The sequence below is a fragment of the Anomaloglossus baeobatrachus genome, chromosome 11 (assembly GCF_048569485.1).
Source record: "Anomaloglossus baeobatrachus isolate aAnoBae1 chromosome 11, aAnoBae1.hap1, whole genome shotgun sequence".
NCBI lineage: Eukaryota > Metazoa > Chordata > Amphibia > Anura > Aromobatidae > Anomaloglossus > Anomaloglossus baeobatrachus.
Genome location: NC_134363.1, coordinates 40,401,817 through 40,419,411, shown reverse-complemented (window position 1 = coordinate 40,419,411; position 17,595 = coordinate 40,401,817). Strand labels below are relative to the sequence as shown.

At 49.4% G+C, this 17,595-nt stretch overlaps 1 protein-coding gene across 1 annotated transcript in view; it reads left to right on the top strand.

Annotated features, from left to right (window-relative positions):
- LOC142255791 (SH3 and multiple ankyrin repeat domains protein 1-like) overlaps window positions 1–17,595 on the top strand; it is a 391,018-nt gene that overhangs the window by 351,322 nt on the left and 22,101 nt on the right. Inside the window, exons 11-12 of the mRNA XM_075327238.1 lie at window positions 10,385–10,667; window positions 14,155–14,318. Coding sequence (XP_075183353.1) covers window positions 10,385–10,667; window positions 14,155–14,318 — 447 coding nt within the window. The remainder of the gene's footprint in view (window positions 1–10,384; window positions 10,668–14,154; window positions 14,319–17,595) is intronic.

Here is a 17,595-nt window from a genome sequence, read left to right as displayed (position 1 = left end):
CAGGCAGGATACAAGAGACAGGCAAGAGACCTGAGAGAGAGACAGGCAGGATACAAGAGACAGGCAACAGACCTGAGAGGGAGACAGGCAGGATAGAAGAGACAGGCAGGAGACCTGAGAGAGAGACAGGCAGGATACAAGAGACAGGCAGGAGACCTGAGAGGGAGACAGGCAGGATAGAAGAGACAGGCAGGAGACCTGAGAGAGAGACAGGCAGGATACAAGAAACAGGCAGGAGACCTGAGAGAGAGACAGGCAGGATACAAGAGACAGGCAGGAGACCTGAGAGAGAGACAGGCAGGATACAAGAGACAGGCAGGAGACCTCAGAGAGAGACAGGCAGAATAAGAGACAGGCAGGAGACATGAGAGAGATAGGCAGGATACAAGAGACAGGCTGGAGACCTCAGAGAGAGACAGGCAGGATACAAGAGACAGGCAAGAGACCTGAGAGAGACAGGCAGGATACAAGAGACAGGCAAGAGACCTGAGAGAGACAGGCAGGATACAAGAGACAGGCAACAGACCTGAGAGAGAGAGACAGGCAGGATACAAGACACAGGCAGGATACCTAAGAGAGAGAGACAGGCAGGATACAAGACACAGGCAGGATACCTAAGAGAGAGAGACAGGCAGGATACAAGAGACTCTCTTGTATCCTGCCTGTCTCTCTCTCTCAGGTATCCTGCCTGTGTAAAGAGACAGTCAGGAGACTTGAAAGAGAAACAGGAGATGCAAGAGACAGTCAGGAGACCTGAGAGAGAAACAGGAGATGCAAGAGACAGGTGGGAGAGCTGAAAGGGAGACAGGCAGAATAAGAGACAGCAGGAGACATGAGAGAGAGATAGGCAGGACACAAGAGACAGGCAGGAGACTTGAGAGAGTGACAGGCAAGAGACCCGAGAGAGAGACAGGCAGGATACAAAAGAAGGATTTTTGTGTACTCACCGTAAAATCTCTTTCTCTGAGTCTTCATTGGGGGACACAGGACCATGGGTTATGCTGCTGTCACTAGGAGGCTGACACTAAGTAGACATGAAAAGTTAGCTCCTCCCTAGCAGTATACACCCCGAGCCGGAGGCGGGCTCAGATCAGTTTGTGCAGAAGCAGTAGGAGGAGTACCCGAATCACCATACATAAAACAAAGTTATAACTAAATTAATGCAGCCGTGCGAACAGGTGGTCTATGAACCTAAGACCCTGAAAATGGCAGGCAAATGCAATGAAAAACAACAACAACCAAGCAGGGTGGGTGCTGTGTCCCCCAATGAAGACTCAGAGAAAGAGATTTTACGGTGAGTACACAAAAATCCTTCTTTCTCTATCGTTTCATTGGGGGACACAGGACCATGGGACGTCCAAAAGCAGTCCCTGGGTGGGAATATCGAAGCACCGCCGCAGGGAGAATAAACAACGACCTCCCCCGGCGGGCATACATTACGACTGAATGTTGTCACCCTATTACAGGTGTGCAACTGCCGCCTGCAAAACCTTTCTCCCAAAAGCCGCATCTGCCGATGCTTGAGTGTGAACTTGGTAGAATCTGGTAAAGGTGTGCAGACTAGACCAGGTGGCGGCCTTGCAGACCTGATCGGCCGACGCCTGATGCCTAATCGCCCAAGAGGCTCCCACCGCTCGGGTAGAGTGAGCCCTTACCCCCCGAGGCGGAGACTTGTCCCGAATCCGATAGGCCTCAGATATGGCGGAACGGATCCATCTGGCAATTGTGGCCTTGGATGCCGCCTCACCCCTCTTGGGGCCCGAAGGAAGAACAAACAGACCATCCGACTTACGGAACGGCGCGGTCCTGGAGATGTAGATCCTAAGGGCGCGCACTAGGTCCAGGGTGTGCAGGGACCTCTCCAAGCTGTGGGAAGGTCCAGGACAAAAGGACGGAAGGACAATTTCTTCGTTTAGATGAAACGAGGAGACCACCTTCGGAAGGAAGGAGGGATCTGGCCGGAGAACCACTTTATCCTGGTGAAAAACCAGAAAGGGTGCACGACAAGAAAGAGCTGCCAGTTCTGACGTCCTTCGAATAGAAGTGACGGCAACGAGGAACACTACCTTCCAAGATAGGTGAGAAAGGGAAGAATCTCGCAGAGGCTCGAAGGGAGGACCCTGAAGGGACCCTAGGACTAGATTAAGGTCCCATGGTTCTAGAGGGCGACGATAAGGCGGGGCTAGGTGGGCAACTCCTTGGATGAAGGTCTTAACCTGCGGGCGAGAGGCTAGTGGCTTCTGAAAAAGAATTGTCAAAGCCGAAACCTGGCCTTTTAGTGTGGCTAGCGAGAGACCCGCATCTAGGCCGGACTGTAAGAATGCCAATAGCGAAGGAAGAGAGAAGGCGAGGGGAGAAGAAACTTTGTTCTCTTCGCACCACCTGAAGAAAACTTTCCACGTGCGGTAATAAATCTTTGAAGAAGAAGGTTTCCTGGCCTTAATCATTGTTTGTATCACTCTTGGAGCGAAACCAGCCTGAGCTAGAACCCAGGATTCAATGGCCAGGCCGTCAAACTTAGAACCCTTGAATTCTGATGGAAAAGGGGTCCCTGCTGAAGAAGATCGTGACGGTCTGGAAGACGCCAAGGGGTGTCTGCGAGGAGCTGAGTGAGTTCTGCGAACCATGCTCGCCTGGGCCAGTCCGGAGCCACCAGGATTACTGGTATTCCTTCCGCCTTGATCTTCTTGAGGACCCTCGGGATTAGAGGAAGTGGAGGGAAGATGTACGGGAGACTGAACTGGCCCCATGGCAGGGTGAGTGCGTCGACTCCTAACGCCAAGCTGTCGCGGCACCGTGCTACGAATTGCGGTACCTGACGGTTGAACCTGGAGGCCATTAGGTCTACATCTGGCACGCCCCATCTGCCGCAGATCTGGTTGAAGACTTCCTGATTGAGAGACCATTCGCCGGACGCGAGGCCTTCCCTGCTGAGGAAGTCCGCCGCCCAATTGTCCACGCCCGGGATGTGGACCGCTGAGATCAGAGAGTGATGACGCTCTGCCCAATGCAAAATCTTCCTGACTTCTCGCATCGCCCCGGCACTTCTTGTGCCTCCTTGGTGGTTGATGTACGCCACCGCCGTCGCATTGTCCGACTGGATCCTGATCGGGCAACCCTGAACTAGGTGCCGAAACTGCTGCAAGGCTAGCCGAATGGCCCTTATCTCCAGAATGTTGATCGGGAGAGAGCTCTCCCGCGGCGACCAACGGCCCTGAGCTGTGTGATGGCGGAACACGGCTCCCCAGCCCTGGAGACTGGCATCGGTGGTCACTATTTTCCAGTGGAGCGGGAGGAATGACCTTCCTGATGTGAGATTGCGTTGATTGCTCCACCAGCTGAGTGAGTGGCGGGTCTCTGGCGAAAGAAGGATCCTGCGGTCCAGGGAAAAGGGAGATCTGTCCCATTCCTTCAGCAAGGCTAGTTGGAGGGGCCGGAGGTGGAACTGCGCAAAGGGAACGGCTTCCATTGCCGCTACCATACGCCCCAGGACTCGCATGCCGAACCTGATGGAAACTTGGCGCTGGCGCTGGAGAACGCGGATGCCTTGTTGCAGAGAGGAAATCTTTTCCTGTGTGAGGAAAACCCGACCTTGGGTGGTATCGAATACCATGCCTAAAAAGGTGATCCGCCGGCCCGGGGTCAGAAAGGACTTCTTTCGGTTGATCAGCCACCCTAACCGGGAGAGGGTGTCGATCGTGACCTGAACCCCCAGACGACAATCCTTGAACGACGAGCCTTTGATGAGCATATCGTCCAAGTACGGGATGACCATGACACCCCTGGAATGGAGGACGGACATGGCCGCCGCCATGATTTTCGTGAAGACCCTGGGAGCGGATGCGAGGCCGAAAGGAAGAGCCGTGAACTGGAAGTGATCCTCCGCTATCGCGAAGCGGAGGAACTGTTGGTGAGAGGTGGCTATAGGTATGTGAAGATAGGCGTCCCGAATATCCAGCGATGCCAGGAACTCGCCGATCTCCATGGACGCGATCACGGAGCGGAGTGACTCCATCCGAAACGGCCGCGACCTCACCGACCTGTTTAGCAGCTTTAGGTCGAGGACGGGGCGGGCGGACCCATCTTTCTTGGGGACCACGAAAATGTTGGAATAGAACCCTCTGAAACGTTCTGCGGGGGGAACTGGCACCACGACCCCGGCTTGGAGGAGGGAGTCTATGGCGTGAAAAAACGCACGCGCTCGTGCGGGAGCTTCGGGAGGACGGGAAAGGAAAAACCGATTCGGCGGCCTTGAGTCGAATTCGATTTTGTAGCCAGATGTGATGATCTCCCTGACCCAGGCATCCGCGGTCAGGGGGATCCACACATGCTGGAAGCGCAACAGACGTCCTCCCACTAGTCCGGCGCTGGAGCGCGCCGACCGCGAGTCACTTGGAGGAACGTCGGTGGTAACCGGAAGAGGATCTCGTGGGCTGGCGGGGGCGTGAACGCCAGGCGGGATTGGTCTTGAATGACGGGGTCTTCCTGTCTCTCGGAGGAGAGCGGCTTTTCCGCGGCTGGGGATTGGAGTTGAAGCTGCGAAAGGGGCGAAAACGAGCGGCGGGGCGCCGATTTAGGATGCGCTTGGGGCGCAATTGGGGGAGAGATGTACTCTTTCCCCCCGTTGCATCGGAGATCAACTTGTCCAGTCTCTCTCCAAAAAGACGTTCCCCTAGGAAAGGCAGAGAAGTCAGCGACTTCTTAGAGGCCGCGTCCGCGTTCCAGGAACGGAGCCAGAGTGCTCGGCGGATGGCCACGTTGTTGCTGGCGGCCTGGGCCGCGCAATTGGCAGATGCTAGGGCTGCGTTGAGCAGATACTCACCCGCGAGGGTAATCTGCGAGGAGATGAGGACCAGATCTGGATTGGCAGAAACTGCTCGGAGTCCGCCGCGTAGCGTGTCTGCCCAGGACATCAGTGCCTTCGCGACCCAAACCGAGGCAAAGGCTGGTGAGAGGGAAGTGCCCGCCGCCTCGAAGGCGGAACGGGCCAACCTGTCAATAGTACGGTCCGTGGGATCTCTGAGGGACGTACCGTCAGTGAGTGGAAGGACTGTGTGAGAGGATAGGCGGGAGATTGGGGGGTCGACCACAGGAGAGCCCGCCCAGTCCTTTTTAAGATCCTCTGGAAAAGGATAGTGTAGATTAATGTACCTGCTGCTGGTAAATACCTTGTCTGGCTGCTGCCTGTGGGTGCGCAGCAAGTCGGCAAATTCCGGATGTCCGCTGAAAGTGCTCTGTGGCCGCCTCAATCGCTTAAACGAGACTTGGGTGCTCTGAGAGGAGACAGGGTCCACTTGTACCTTTAGGGTCTGGTTCACTGCCTCCACCAGGCTATTCACCATACGCCGAATATCAGCCGCCTGCTCAGCGTCCAGCACGGGTGCTGCATCGTCTTCATCATCGGAGCAGTCAGAATGTTCCCGGGAGGAATGATGGGACGGCCCTGGTGGTGAAGGTGAAACCTGCGAAGAGTCTGAAGAAGATACCTTACGGGTACGCTTCTGCGCAGCCGAGGAGGTCCCTGCAACGGGGCTTACTTGCTCCGGCGGCGGTAGCGTCGGGTCTGCAGGCGTCTGGGTAAGCGACGGCAGCAGGCGCAGTGCTTGCGCGATGGTCCGAGAAGCCTCAGAGAGGGACTCTACGGACTGGGACAGTGACGCTAGCCATGCGGGGGAGGGCGGGACGCAGGGGCCTGTAGCATCTGGCGCTGCGGTCTCAGAAGCGTCGGCCGAGGGGTCCTGCAGGTGCTGCGCGTTATCAGAACAGACGGAGCATAGTGGCTCGTCCTGGCCTTGGGAAAACTTGGTTTTGCAGGAGGAGCATGCAAAGAATAAGGCAAAGGGGGCCTGCTTGGGACGGGTGGACTTAGTATTAGGCATGGTGAAAGGATAACTCTCCCTGGTGCTGCTAGGAAGGAGACAGGAGAGGGTTAACTCGTCCCTAATTAAGGGAAAAACGCTGTCTAGTGAGGGCTACTCCTGAGGAGCAGAGCTTACCCCGGTCCTGTGTGCCGCCCACCAGCCCAGCAGAGGGATCCTGGAGGAAGGAGCTACCAGAGATGCGGTGCAATATGGAAACGCCGGCGCTGCAGCTTCAGAGAAACAGCAATATGGCGCGGGGACGCTGGAGCAGGCTGGGGGAGGAGCGCCGAATCGGCGCGAAGAAAACGAAAGTAACCGCCCCCACTCTCAGCCAGGGGGCTGCAGGGTGGGGGGAAGCTGGGCCAGACAAGCGGCGGTCACAGCGCTGCGGCGGGGGGCGTGGCTAAGGTGCAAGCGCGGCTAGGCCGAGACCGGGGACTAAAGTTAGGAGCCGGCCGAGGAGGAGGGCAGCCAGCAATGAAAGCGGTGCAGGCAGGGCACCCAGCCCCTGCCTGTGAACAGTGCCCTCGCCCTGGGAGACGGCAGACTCCGGGAGAGAGCGTGTAAAAGGCAGGGAAGTGGACGTCATGATGGGGGAAGGAGCCCCCAGCAGCAGAGAGCAGCGGTGAGGGCCCATCAAAACACAGCGCGCTGCCATAATCCATCCCTGCTGAATGCCCCTGTAGGCCCATTGGGGTGATACCTCCGGGCGAATCAGGGGTGCCCACGACAAACCTGCCCACACGAACACCCCCGGGAGTGGTACCAGCGGGGGCGAACGGGGGAGAGGGCCCAAGATCTCAAACCCCTGCGACCCTGGGGAGTGGTACCGACAGGGCTGCGAAGTAAGAGTGACGAAAATACCTGCATAGAGAAAAAGGCAGGTATGAGAGCGCTGACCGGCGCCGAAATAGTAGAAAAAACGCAAAAAAGCAATTGGCTGAGGGGGGCCGAGACGGCCCACATCAGCCTCCTACGACACTAAGCTAAAAACTGATCTGAGCCCGCCTCCGGCTCGGGGTGTATACTGCTAGGGAGGAGCTAACTTTTCATGTCTACTTAGTGTCAGCCTCCTAGTGACAGCAGCATAACCCATGGTCCTGTGTCCCCCAATGAAACGATAGAGAAATACAGGATATAAGAAACAAGAAGGAGATCGGAGAAAGAAACAGGAGATACAAGTGTACCTCCCTGTGGAAGCAGCCGAGCTGCTTGGATCCAGGTTCGCTGTGGCTCGAGGGTCTCCGGACCCGAGGGTGGTGCGGCCACTCAAATGAAAAGGGGGGTATTTACAGGGGAGTTATAGTTCGTGACGCCACCCATGGTGTGTGGTAATTAGGAGTACCACCGCTGCTGTTAGGAGTACCCGGGGATGATGGAACGGGGCAGCAAGGTGTTGGAACCCTCCACGGGTAGGGGATACCCCAGGAATCGGTGAAAGGTGAGAAATGCCGTGGGTATGAAGGGGTCACTCTCGTACTCACTCAGTCCATTATCAGACACCGACAACGGGGTAAACCAAGTCTCTGGGTACCGCTGCCGCTGAGGGGAGCTCGTCCGGGTCCCGTCCCCAAGTGGTGCTGCCTGGTGGTCCGTGACCTGCCTCCTGGCACTTAGTTTATACTTCTGTGACACCCTGGCAAAACCAGGTAGTCACACATTAGGCCCCCACATAACACCTTCCCTCACCTAGGTCACATACAGCCGACCTGAAACCCTAGTCATCCCCTTCAGGGCAAGACACGCACACCAGTGGGCGGGACCAGGCAGTTAGGGAATGCCCATCTAGGGGGTCTAGACAGCCCAAGGCGGGAAAGCAAGCAGATTGAGTTTGTAGTTCAAGTTGAGAGGAGTGTGGGCTGGAGATAGGTGTAGCTCCAGCAGAGGAGAAGTTCAAGTTGAACGGTGCCAGGGTTGATACCCTTGTACCTTGGCTAGGTGGCAGGCGGTGGTCTCCATCAGCAGGAGACGGGACGATGGCTCGGCAGATCCGAGGAGGACCAGAGCAGTGTTAGAGCCCGCCGGTACCGACACCGGAGACCCGACCTGAAACCGTGCACAGACGGGGTACTCGGACCCTGAAGCCAGGACCGGAACCAATGGCCTAGCTAATCAACCGATTGAGGGCAGGATTACAGGTCCTGTCCCAACCAAAGTCCCAAAAGCAAACAACCACTCACAGATAGGGATAGGGCAACCGCCAGGACCCATAGATCCCACGGGTCAGCGTCAGCGTGCACGGCTCAATAGGCACACAGAAAGCTGGGAGCGGCCTCTCGTGTTCCATACTGGGAAGTCCAAACACACAACCACAACCAGTGCAGAGGAAGAGACGGCGACCACCAGCCCGGGTGGGGGACCAGAGTACAACCGGCCGCGGCGGCCGGCCACCAGCACCTTAGTTTACCAAAAGACTTGTGTGATTCATTTGCTGGTGAGTAACCAAACATCCCCTGCTACGTCCGGGCACGCAGGCCCCTGCCATCGCCATACCCTGCACAGACACGGCCCCGGGGCAACCATCCCTACCCATGGAGGGGTCAACATCCGGCTGCCATTACATCTCCCTTGGGTATCCCACAACAGCAGCGGTGGTGTCCCGCTTCACCACACACCGTGGGTGGCGTCATAAACCAAATACGGTCAAGGCCGTACAACTACGTCCCCCTTTTCATTCGGTATGTCTGTGTGACCCCCGGGTCCGGAGGATCCCTCGAGCCACGCAGCGGGTCCAGATCTGAGCAGCAGCGGCTGCTGGCATGGGGGCGGCACACTTCAACTTGATGGCCCGGTAGCTTGGAACTAGCCAGGCCCCGCTCCCCATGGCTAAGTGAGGGAGTTTGCTCTCAGGGCTAATGCTTGGTATTTTCTGGACCATTTTTACTTTGAAAATCCTATCCCCCTCGTTGCGTTAATGCCCCGATTTTGGAGTGGGTGGGAACGAATCATGAAGGCTCTGTTCTCCTCAGGTGAATTGTTGGGTTGCCTGAAGCTACTCCCCAACCTAGGGTCCGTGTATCATGCCTTCGGTCCTGGACCGGTGATAGGGCCAGGCTGCCGGTCGTCCTCCTCGACGAGCCCGAGCACCCTGCCACGATCCCCTGCGACCGGGGTGTCCGACTCCTTCTAGGCCCAGACCACCGTCTGCAACCTAGGCCGTTACTTTGGGAGTCCCACTCCCTACCTCCTCTGAGCTTTTGACAGCTCGAGGGCTATTCTCTACTCTCCTCTACTCAACTCAACTCCACTACAGTTCCTCACCTCCCCTCCCCAACCCCCCAGGTGGGCGACTCTATTCTGCTCAAGCCGTCCACTGGTGTGTTAGGTGGGTGTGGTGCAGGGTGTATCTAGGGTTTTTATTCGCTGATGGAGTCAACACCACCTAAGTAGGGACCCAGAACAAAGAGGGAGGTGGAATACTGCACGAGAGGGCAGCTTTTGCAGTACCCTGTGACGACCTGATAGTCCAGGGGCGTCACACAATACACGGGCAGGAGACACAAGAGACAGGCAGGAGACATGAGAAGAAGAAAGACAGAATAAAAGAGGCAGGCAGGAGACCTGAGAAACAGTAGACACAAGAGAAAAGCAGGAGCCACAGGAGACAGGCAGTAGACATGTGAGAGTTCTGTACTTAAGACACTGTCTCCTACTTGCCTTAAAGGGGTTGTCTAGCCTAAAACAACAAGTTTGCAGTCATTGTATGTGTCACTCTAGCGGCTGCAGACTTGTGAATCCTTACATTGTGCGCACTGTGCGCTGCGAGGATTCTCCGGTGTATGAGTCGGGAATAGTGGTCATGTGACCACAAGTATGAGATATACAGACTCCCGGACAGAATCCGATGACTGCCTCGCATGAATACACTTGTATTCCATGAGCCTGCCGCCATCTAGTTAGGTTTTGGCAGGGAGTCTGCAAATCGCAAATTCGTGACAGCCGTTCCCGGCTCTGACACCAGAGAATCCTCGCAGTGCACAAGTGCGCGTGATGTGAGGATTCACAAGTCTGCGGTCACATAGAGACAAGCCCTTCACGACATATGTCCTTCATATTTTTTGTCTCTGACTTTCATGGGGGCTTGCATGCCGAGCCCGCATTTTTCTAAGACGGTGGCTGTGTTATTCAGCCAACATCCGGCTATAACAGTCGTGAGTTGAGCACCACTCCGCAACGGCTGGCAATATTTGACAGCTGCATTTAGCACGCACCGGCAGGGGTTCTTCATTCCACGTGCTCATTGGCGCGCCCATGATCTGATAACGGGCACACCAATGGGTTTGCCATGACAGCTGGGGCTCAGCTGATGACCCCTGTGCCTGTCATTACGATCCTCCTGTGACCACCGGCCCGTGGTGGATTGAATCAATGAAGTGTGCTACCTCTAGCGGCTTTCTCATATATTAACAATATGGGTCAAATATAAAAACATTATTCACATTTTTCCTTCATGGACAGGTTGATAGAAAACTTTCGGATGTTTAGAAATTATGCAAATTCTTTAATTTTGTTTTACTTTTTAGTGCCCTTCCAAGAATCTCCATCCTACGCCGTCCATCGTAGAGAAGGAGGAAAAGCTCTTTCTGTTCCCCATGTCCTTTTACGTGCCAATAGCGACAACAGCCTATCACTGCCCGACTGGATGGTCTTCTCCGCTTCCACTGCCAATACTGTCACTCTGCAGGGACAAAAGTCTTCAGGGGGGACTCTGAGAAGCTCTAGTAGCCCAAGGGGGGCTCGAAGTCGGTCACCTTCACGGGGACGCCACACAGAGGAGTCCAAGAAACAACCACGAGGACGGCCCAGGTACACAGCGACCATGATAATAACCAACACCCCTTCTCTATCGGGGGAGCAGACCCAGGATCTTATGGTTCGGCCTCTGTGCGTACAGTGCCATGATACATAATTCGGATGCAAAATATCTCAGTGAAACCAGAAATAACAAGACATGGGCATGTAAGCCAATGGCCCCCAAACTGTCCAGGAACTCCCATAAGGCTCAAGGCAAAATAATGTCCCATACTCATGCCCCTTTTTCATGAAAAGCCCCTCCACAATTTCTCCATGCTCCTTTTTCATGCCCCTCTTCACTAAAGAAGCCATCCTGAAGCATAGAGAACTTTCTACTTATCCAGGAGGTTTCGCCTTTTCCTAGGGTATTGTAGGATGAGTTTTGTAAGTATGGCTTCATCTGAGCAGGATACCTTGGACCCTCAGCTGGCCAAAAACTCACCCTGCCTAGTGAGTAGGTCAACAAGTACACTAGACTTGCCACTACAATACGGAATCACAAGGGTAGGAAAACAAACAGAGGAAATACCGCAAGACAAAAGGATAAAGTCCGGCTCCTGGAACACTTCAACTCAGCTCCTTCCACCAAGGAGGCCAGTATATAAATGGATTTGTATCAACAGCAGGGATTGCTGGGCAACACTTCTATTTAAACCTGAAGGGTGTGACTGCAAAGCTGCTGCAGTTGAAGCACTCAGCTAGAGACTGCTGGAGAAGCTACCAGCAGAAAAACGGAGATTAACCGTTTAGGCACCAAAGGAAATGAAACCACGTTTACCATCTGGTTATCCACATTTAAATGTGGTTTCGTTTCCTTTGGTGCCTAAATAGTTAATGTCCGTTTTATTGCTGGCAACTTCTCCAGCAATCTCTAGCTGAGAGCCTTAGCTGCAGTAGCTTTGTAGTCACGCCCGTCAGGTTTAAATAAAGGTGTTACCCAGCAATCTCTGCTGTTGATACAAATCCATTTGTATTCTGGCTTCCTTGGTGGAAGGAGCTGTGTTAGAGCGTTCCAGAAGCCAGACTTCAACCTTTTGTGTTGCGGTATTTCTTCTGTTTGTTTTCCTACCCTTGTATTTCCGTATTGCAGTGGCGAGTCAAGTGAACACATCGGCCTACTCACTAGGCAGGGTGAGTTTAGGGCCAGCTGAGGGTCCAAGGTATCTTGCTTGCCGACAGGTTGAAAGAACCTGTACAGGGAGACTAGAGAGCTCAGGCGGTGCCCTCTCAACCGTCTCCCTAGCGGCAGGGACCTCTGTTGTATCGTTTCCCCGGTGTTCCCCCCTGTTTGTGGTGTTGTTTTAGTGGTTTATTCGTTGTGATCAGACTTCAGTCAACCTGAACGTGCTACATGGTTCCATTTACTGCTCTAGTCCTTTATCTAATTAGCCTTGCTTGTGACTTATTGGCACCCACTTGGCACTGAGTACTAAGGACATGTATCCTAGTTTTCCCCCACCTCAAAAAACTGCCTTGAGCACCAGATCCTAAGTGAGACTACTATTCCTGAGCCCTCTATAGCTGCTCCCATGGGTGTAGAACATCTACTACGTCTTTACATTAGTATTTTTTTCCATCTTGCACCAAAATATAAAAAAAGGGTCTTTAAGTAGAGATCCCTTTAAAATGTGAAGAGGTTCCCTCTTCTCTCCAACTCCATCTAGAATGAAGCCCTTTAGGTAAGAATCTCGTTCTTCATAACCCCCTGACGATCAGATATTCTCAGATTTGGTCTTCCCAAGATCAGATCTTAGGAGGTTGCGGCCAACTCATCAACTTAGCAGTAGTACATAGATAAGGGTAGGTCCATCAGGTGTCTTTTTAGTGGCACTTCACTCTGGCCCATGCGGTACCCCGAAATAAGACGCCACCATTTGCCAACGGAAAGTTTTTGATTATTTTTTAGCTCTTTAGACTTTCACATGAGAACGTAGCATAATGCAGCTTCTGTAGCCTGAGAGTACCTGGCAGCCTCTCCGAGTCTATCTGAAGTCATCTGAGGTGAGACACAATGCGGAACACGACAGTGTTTGGTGGCTAAATCAGACCTTGAAACAGCAGAAAGGAAAACACGGCTTGTTGACTGCGATGATTCTGGTGAAGTTCATGGCCACTTATTGGCCATTTACCGTCATAGGTCTCATTTGCACCTAACATGTAACCATGAACATTGTCGGGATAGGGTTGGACCCACCGATGTTTGGTAGGAGGCCAAGAGTTTGAATGATGTCTCCACCTCCCGCAATAATCTCTGTGTAATGCAAGTCACAACTTGTGGGTAAGAGTAGTAATGTAAGCCGGGGTCTGGTAACAGGAGGACACGTACTGTATCGATACAGAGGCGTAGTCAGGTCACAATCCGGGGTCTAAATTCCAGGAAGGCACGTAATAGATTCAGAGCGTAAACGAAGATGTCGTCAAATAACGGTCCAAGGTCAAAAGCCAGGAGGTAGTGACAGGAACAGGGAGCGGGCAGAGAGGAGTCAAACAATGGTCCGGGGTCAAGACAAAAAGATCACAATACATGCAGGAACACAGGCCAACAGCACAACTACCAAACCAGAATGTATGACTGGCAAGGTTCTGGGGGAGCATGCTCAGTAAACAAGCAGAGTAATTACCAGAAAGATGAAATACCTGAGTAATCAGCACCTCCCAGAACCAGCATGGAATCCTGGTCAGGTAACGATCCAAGGTCAAAAGCCAGGAGGTCGTGACAGGAAAATAGAGCAGGCAGAGAGAAGTCTAACCAAAGTCTGGGGTCAAGACACAAAGATCAGAACACTTCCAGACACACAGGCCAACAGCACAAATAAAGAACCAAAATGAACGACTAGCGAGGTTCTGGGGGAGATGCTCAGTAAAGAAGCAGAGCAAATACCAGAAAGATGAAACACCTGAGCAATACACCTCCCAGAGCAAGCATGGACTCCTGATCCTTCAATCAACCTGCCAGCTCAGTAATCCAAAAAAACACAGCAGAGCATCTCCTAGTGAAAGATGCTCTGCACAGAGGAATCATGACTCTCTGCCATCACATAGAGGGAGACAGAATGTGAGATTGGGCATTGGGTACTTAGCATTTACCAGTTTCTTTGGTACCATCACTGACATCCAGGTTACCCAGAAAGGTCAATTCCAACAAACAAGGACACACCGGCATCTTCTATTATATATGATTGTAATTTGCCTTCTTTAACACAATGCACAAAGAGTTAAAATAATATACATCTGTGAGCAAAATACACTCCTTCTATGCCTTTTGAACTCCAAATAATTAAGATTTGTTTTACGAGCGCTCGGGAAATCAATACAGCGCACACTGTTTAATATGGTGTACTCAACGAATTCTCCTTTATTAGTACATGTGACCAGTTTATATAGGGTCACAGACAAAGGCCTTGTCCATCTGAACTATGCACCAATAAGAACAATAGGGGTGTGGGCAGAAATGTGAAATCTTGATTGTCACCCGTCACAAATTTTTCTCCTTCTTCAGTTCTAGTGGTTCTACCAAAGATGTCCCTAGTGGCGGGACTGTGAATCACCGCATGAAACGCAAACTGTATTCAGCTGTGCCGGGACGCACCTTTGTGGTCTCCAAACCTTACCAATCCCAGGGCGAAGGAGAAATCTCGCTCAGCAAAGGAGAGAAGGTCAAAGGTAAGAGTTTACTGCTTTATATTATGGGTTAACTATGACCTTCCTTAGAGGAAGAACCAGACTACCTAGATTAGGATTAGTGGTGTCTCCTGCCATGTCATGGGACTTGATGTAACACAGTGACTACCGAGATTTCACCAAGTACACAGGAACCACCAGCGAGCGCCGTAACACACAGGGCACACAATACAACAGTGGGCCCTTGCACTAGGGAAAGGGGAGCAGGGTCACCTCCTAAACTCACCTGAGACTGATCGCTGCACTCCCTAATGTCCCTATACGGGTTCTTTCACCCTGTCTCCTACTCCTGTCTTTCCCTGGGCTCAGCCCTGTATAGTGCGCAGGACAGGGGGAACGCTAGTCCTGCTCTAGGTTAAAGACACAGAGAGGAATGGACAGACAGGGCTAAAATTAACAGCAATCATGCAAACAAGAGGTAATCATGAGGAATGGACCAGAGGGGAAAAAACAAAAAGGATTAACACTAGAAGTCCCAGAGAGGGGTCATTTAACATTTCTACCTTTGGAAACAATGGAGCTCGAAATTTCTGGGACTTCTAGTATTAAGGGAGGGAAAACAACACAACGTTCTCTGAATGTCTTCCTGGTCCATTACTGATTGGTTCCCTCTAGAGGCAAGCTAAGCAGAAACTATCACCAGTGATTACCTGGACTAGCAGGGAAGTCTTTATAGCAGAGCTAATTAGCAATAGAGAACAGCTGCCTATAGCTTTCATTCAGAGTTCAGGAGGCCAGAGGATCTACTTACCCTAGCAGTGCTGGATAAAGGAGAATATTCACAGCCAGCAGTGATAACCTGAGTGTGTATGAAGCCCAGAAATAGGAGGGACCACTCTCCGTCATGGTACCCTCATGATACTTGGTCTGTGAAGGCATCATTATGTGACTATTGATTGTCCCCGAGGGTCGCTCTTGTCTCAGACATGCCTAATCCAGGTTGGTCAGTGCTCGTAAATACAAGTAGTTTTGCAATTTACTGCTTCTTAAAATGTTCAGCCATTTTGAAATATGAACACTTTTCCTTTGTTTACAGCTCATTTCCGTAGAGACTAACCACCGTTGCTAGACATCAGAGTATGATCAGCACTTACAAGCTCGTTTCTATTGAGTTTATAAGACCTGTTTTGCCTCTGTTACCTTCTAGCCCCAGGCTTTTTCAGCACAGACAGTAGCAGTGGTCGGTCAGTTTTGGCATAGAGGAAAAAATGCAGAATGCAAAACGTTTGCTTCCGTTCTAAAAAAATGACACATAATGGACCCAAAAATCATCAATTGGGCCCCTCTGTTTCCATACAACAGATCCGTTTTGGAAAATAATTCTATTTGTCTGTTCTTAAAAATGGGAAATTGTCAAAGTGATGTGTGGCTTCTATACTGGGGCCGAAATAGAAATCCCAAAATTATTCTCCAGCCATTTTTATCTTTTCAACATCATGACCTTGTGCATCTTACGTGCTGATGCTGCCACCTTGTGGCAAATATGTCACACTTTCCCATATACTCTACTCCCATTCTCTACTGCAGTGGGATACACATGATCCCCATCTGCTGCATTTACATTTCCAAGGCTTGGTATTTTTTTTTCTTTCATTTTTCTTTCTTCTTCTTGTTTTTTTGCTACCCCCAAAATCTGTCACTAGTTTTTGCCATGTCATCTAAGAGCATGATGTAGGCGCACAAACCCTAATTCCAGCAATATGTCACTTACTGGGCTGCTTGCTGTAATTTCAATAAAATCAGTGTTTTATCAGCAGGAGATTATCATTGCAGGGCTAGATGTCTTGTGCCTCCTAGTACGGCAGATCTGTGTAACCTCGCCACCAACTCTGATTGGCAGCCAAACATGGATGTGGGTGGGGTTATACAGATCTGCAGCAGTGAAAACTGATAGTATAAAAAATGCAGCAAGCAGACCAGTAAGTAACAAATCACTGAAATCGGTATCTCTGCTGCTACATCATGCTGACAGATTCCTTTTAAATAATTAATTATAATCTTTTTGATTTTTATTATAAAGTTTTACTTTGATTATTATTATTATTATTATTATTGTTATTATTATTAATAATAATAATAATAATAATAATAATAATAATAATAATAATAACAATAATAGTAATAATAATAATAATAATAATAATAATAATATTTTTTTTGTAAAAAAATAATACTGCATAATAATAATATTAATAAAAATAATACGAAGAAATAATACAGTATTATCGTTAATAATAATAATAATGAAGCAATAATAATATATGTATTATTAGTAGTAGTATTAATAATGATAGTATTATTATTAATAATAGGAATAATAATAATATAGGAATAATACATCTATTATTATTATTATTGCTTCATTATTATTATTAACAATAATACTGTATTATTTCTTCCTCTTCTTCTTCTTCTTCTTCTTATTATTATTATTATTATTATTATGCAGTATTATTTTTAATAATGAAGTAATAATAATAATAAAAATAGTAATAATAATGAGAATTATTATTATTTTTACTTCATTATTAACAATAATACTGCATAATAATAATAATAATAATAATAATAATCATCTATATAATAATAATAATAATAATAATAATAATACATCTATTATTATTATTGCTTCATTATTATTATTAATGATAATACTGTATTATTTCTTCTTCTTATTATTATTATTATTATTATTATTTTTATGCTGTATTATTTTTAATAACGAAGTAAAAATAATAATAATTATTATTATTAGTAGTAGTAGTATTACTTCATTATTAAAAATAATACTGCATAATAATAATAATAATAATAATAATAATAATAATAATAATAATAATAATAATACAGTATTAGCATTAATAATAATGAAGCAATAATGATAATAATAATAGATGTATTATTATTATTATTGTTTCATTATTATTAACGATAATATTGTATTATTTATTATTATTATTATTATTATGTCTTACTATTCTTATATTTTTGCTACATTTATTTTCTACATTTTTCACAGATAATATTTTAGCACAGATAGCATGTGATATCCAAACTTCTGTCCCTTTCCCAGTAATCTCGCCTCCTGCCTAATATAATTTAGTCTTGCCCATTCACATTTCTGTCTTTTCTCTTTTTGTTTCTGTTTTTTTTTTTTCTCTTGTTTATTGTGTTTCATTGTATAAGAACTTCAGTTCTGCAGAGTCCAATTTAACCATCATCCAGTCACAAAATTCTGCAATATTTTGGTGGAATTATT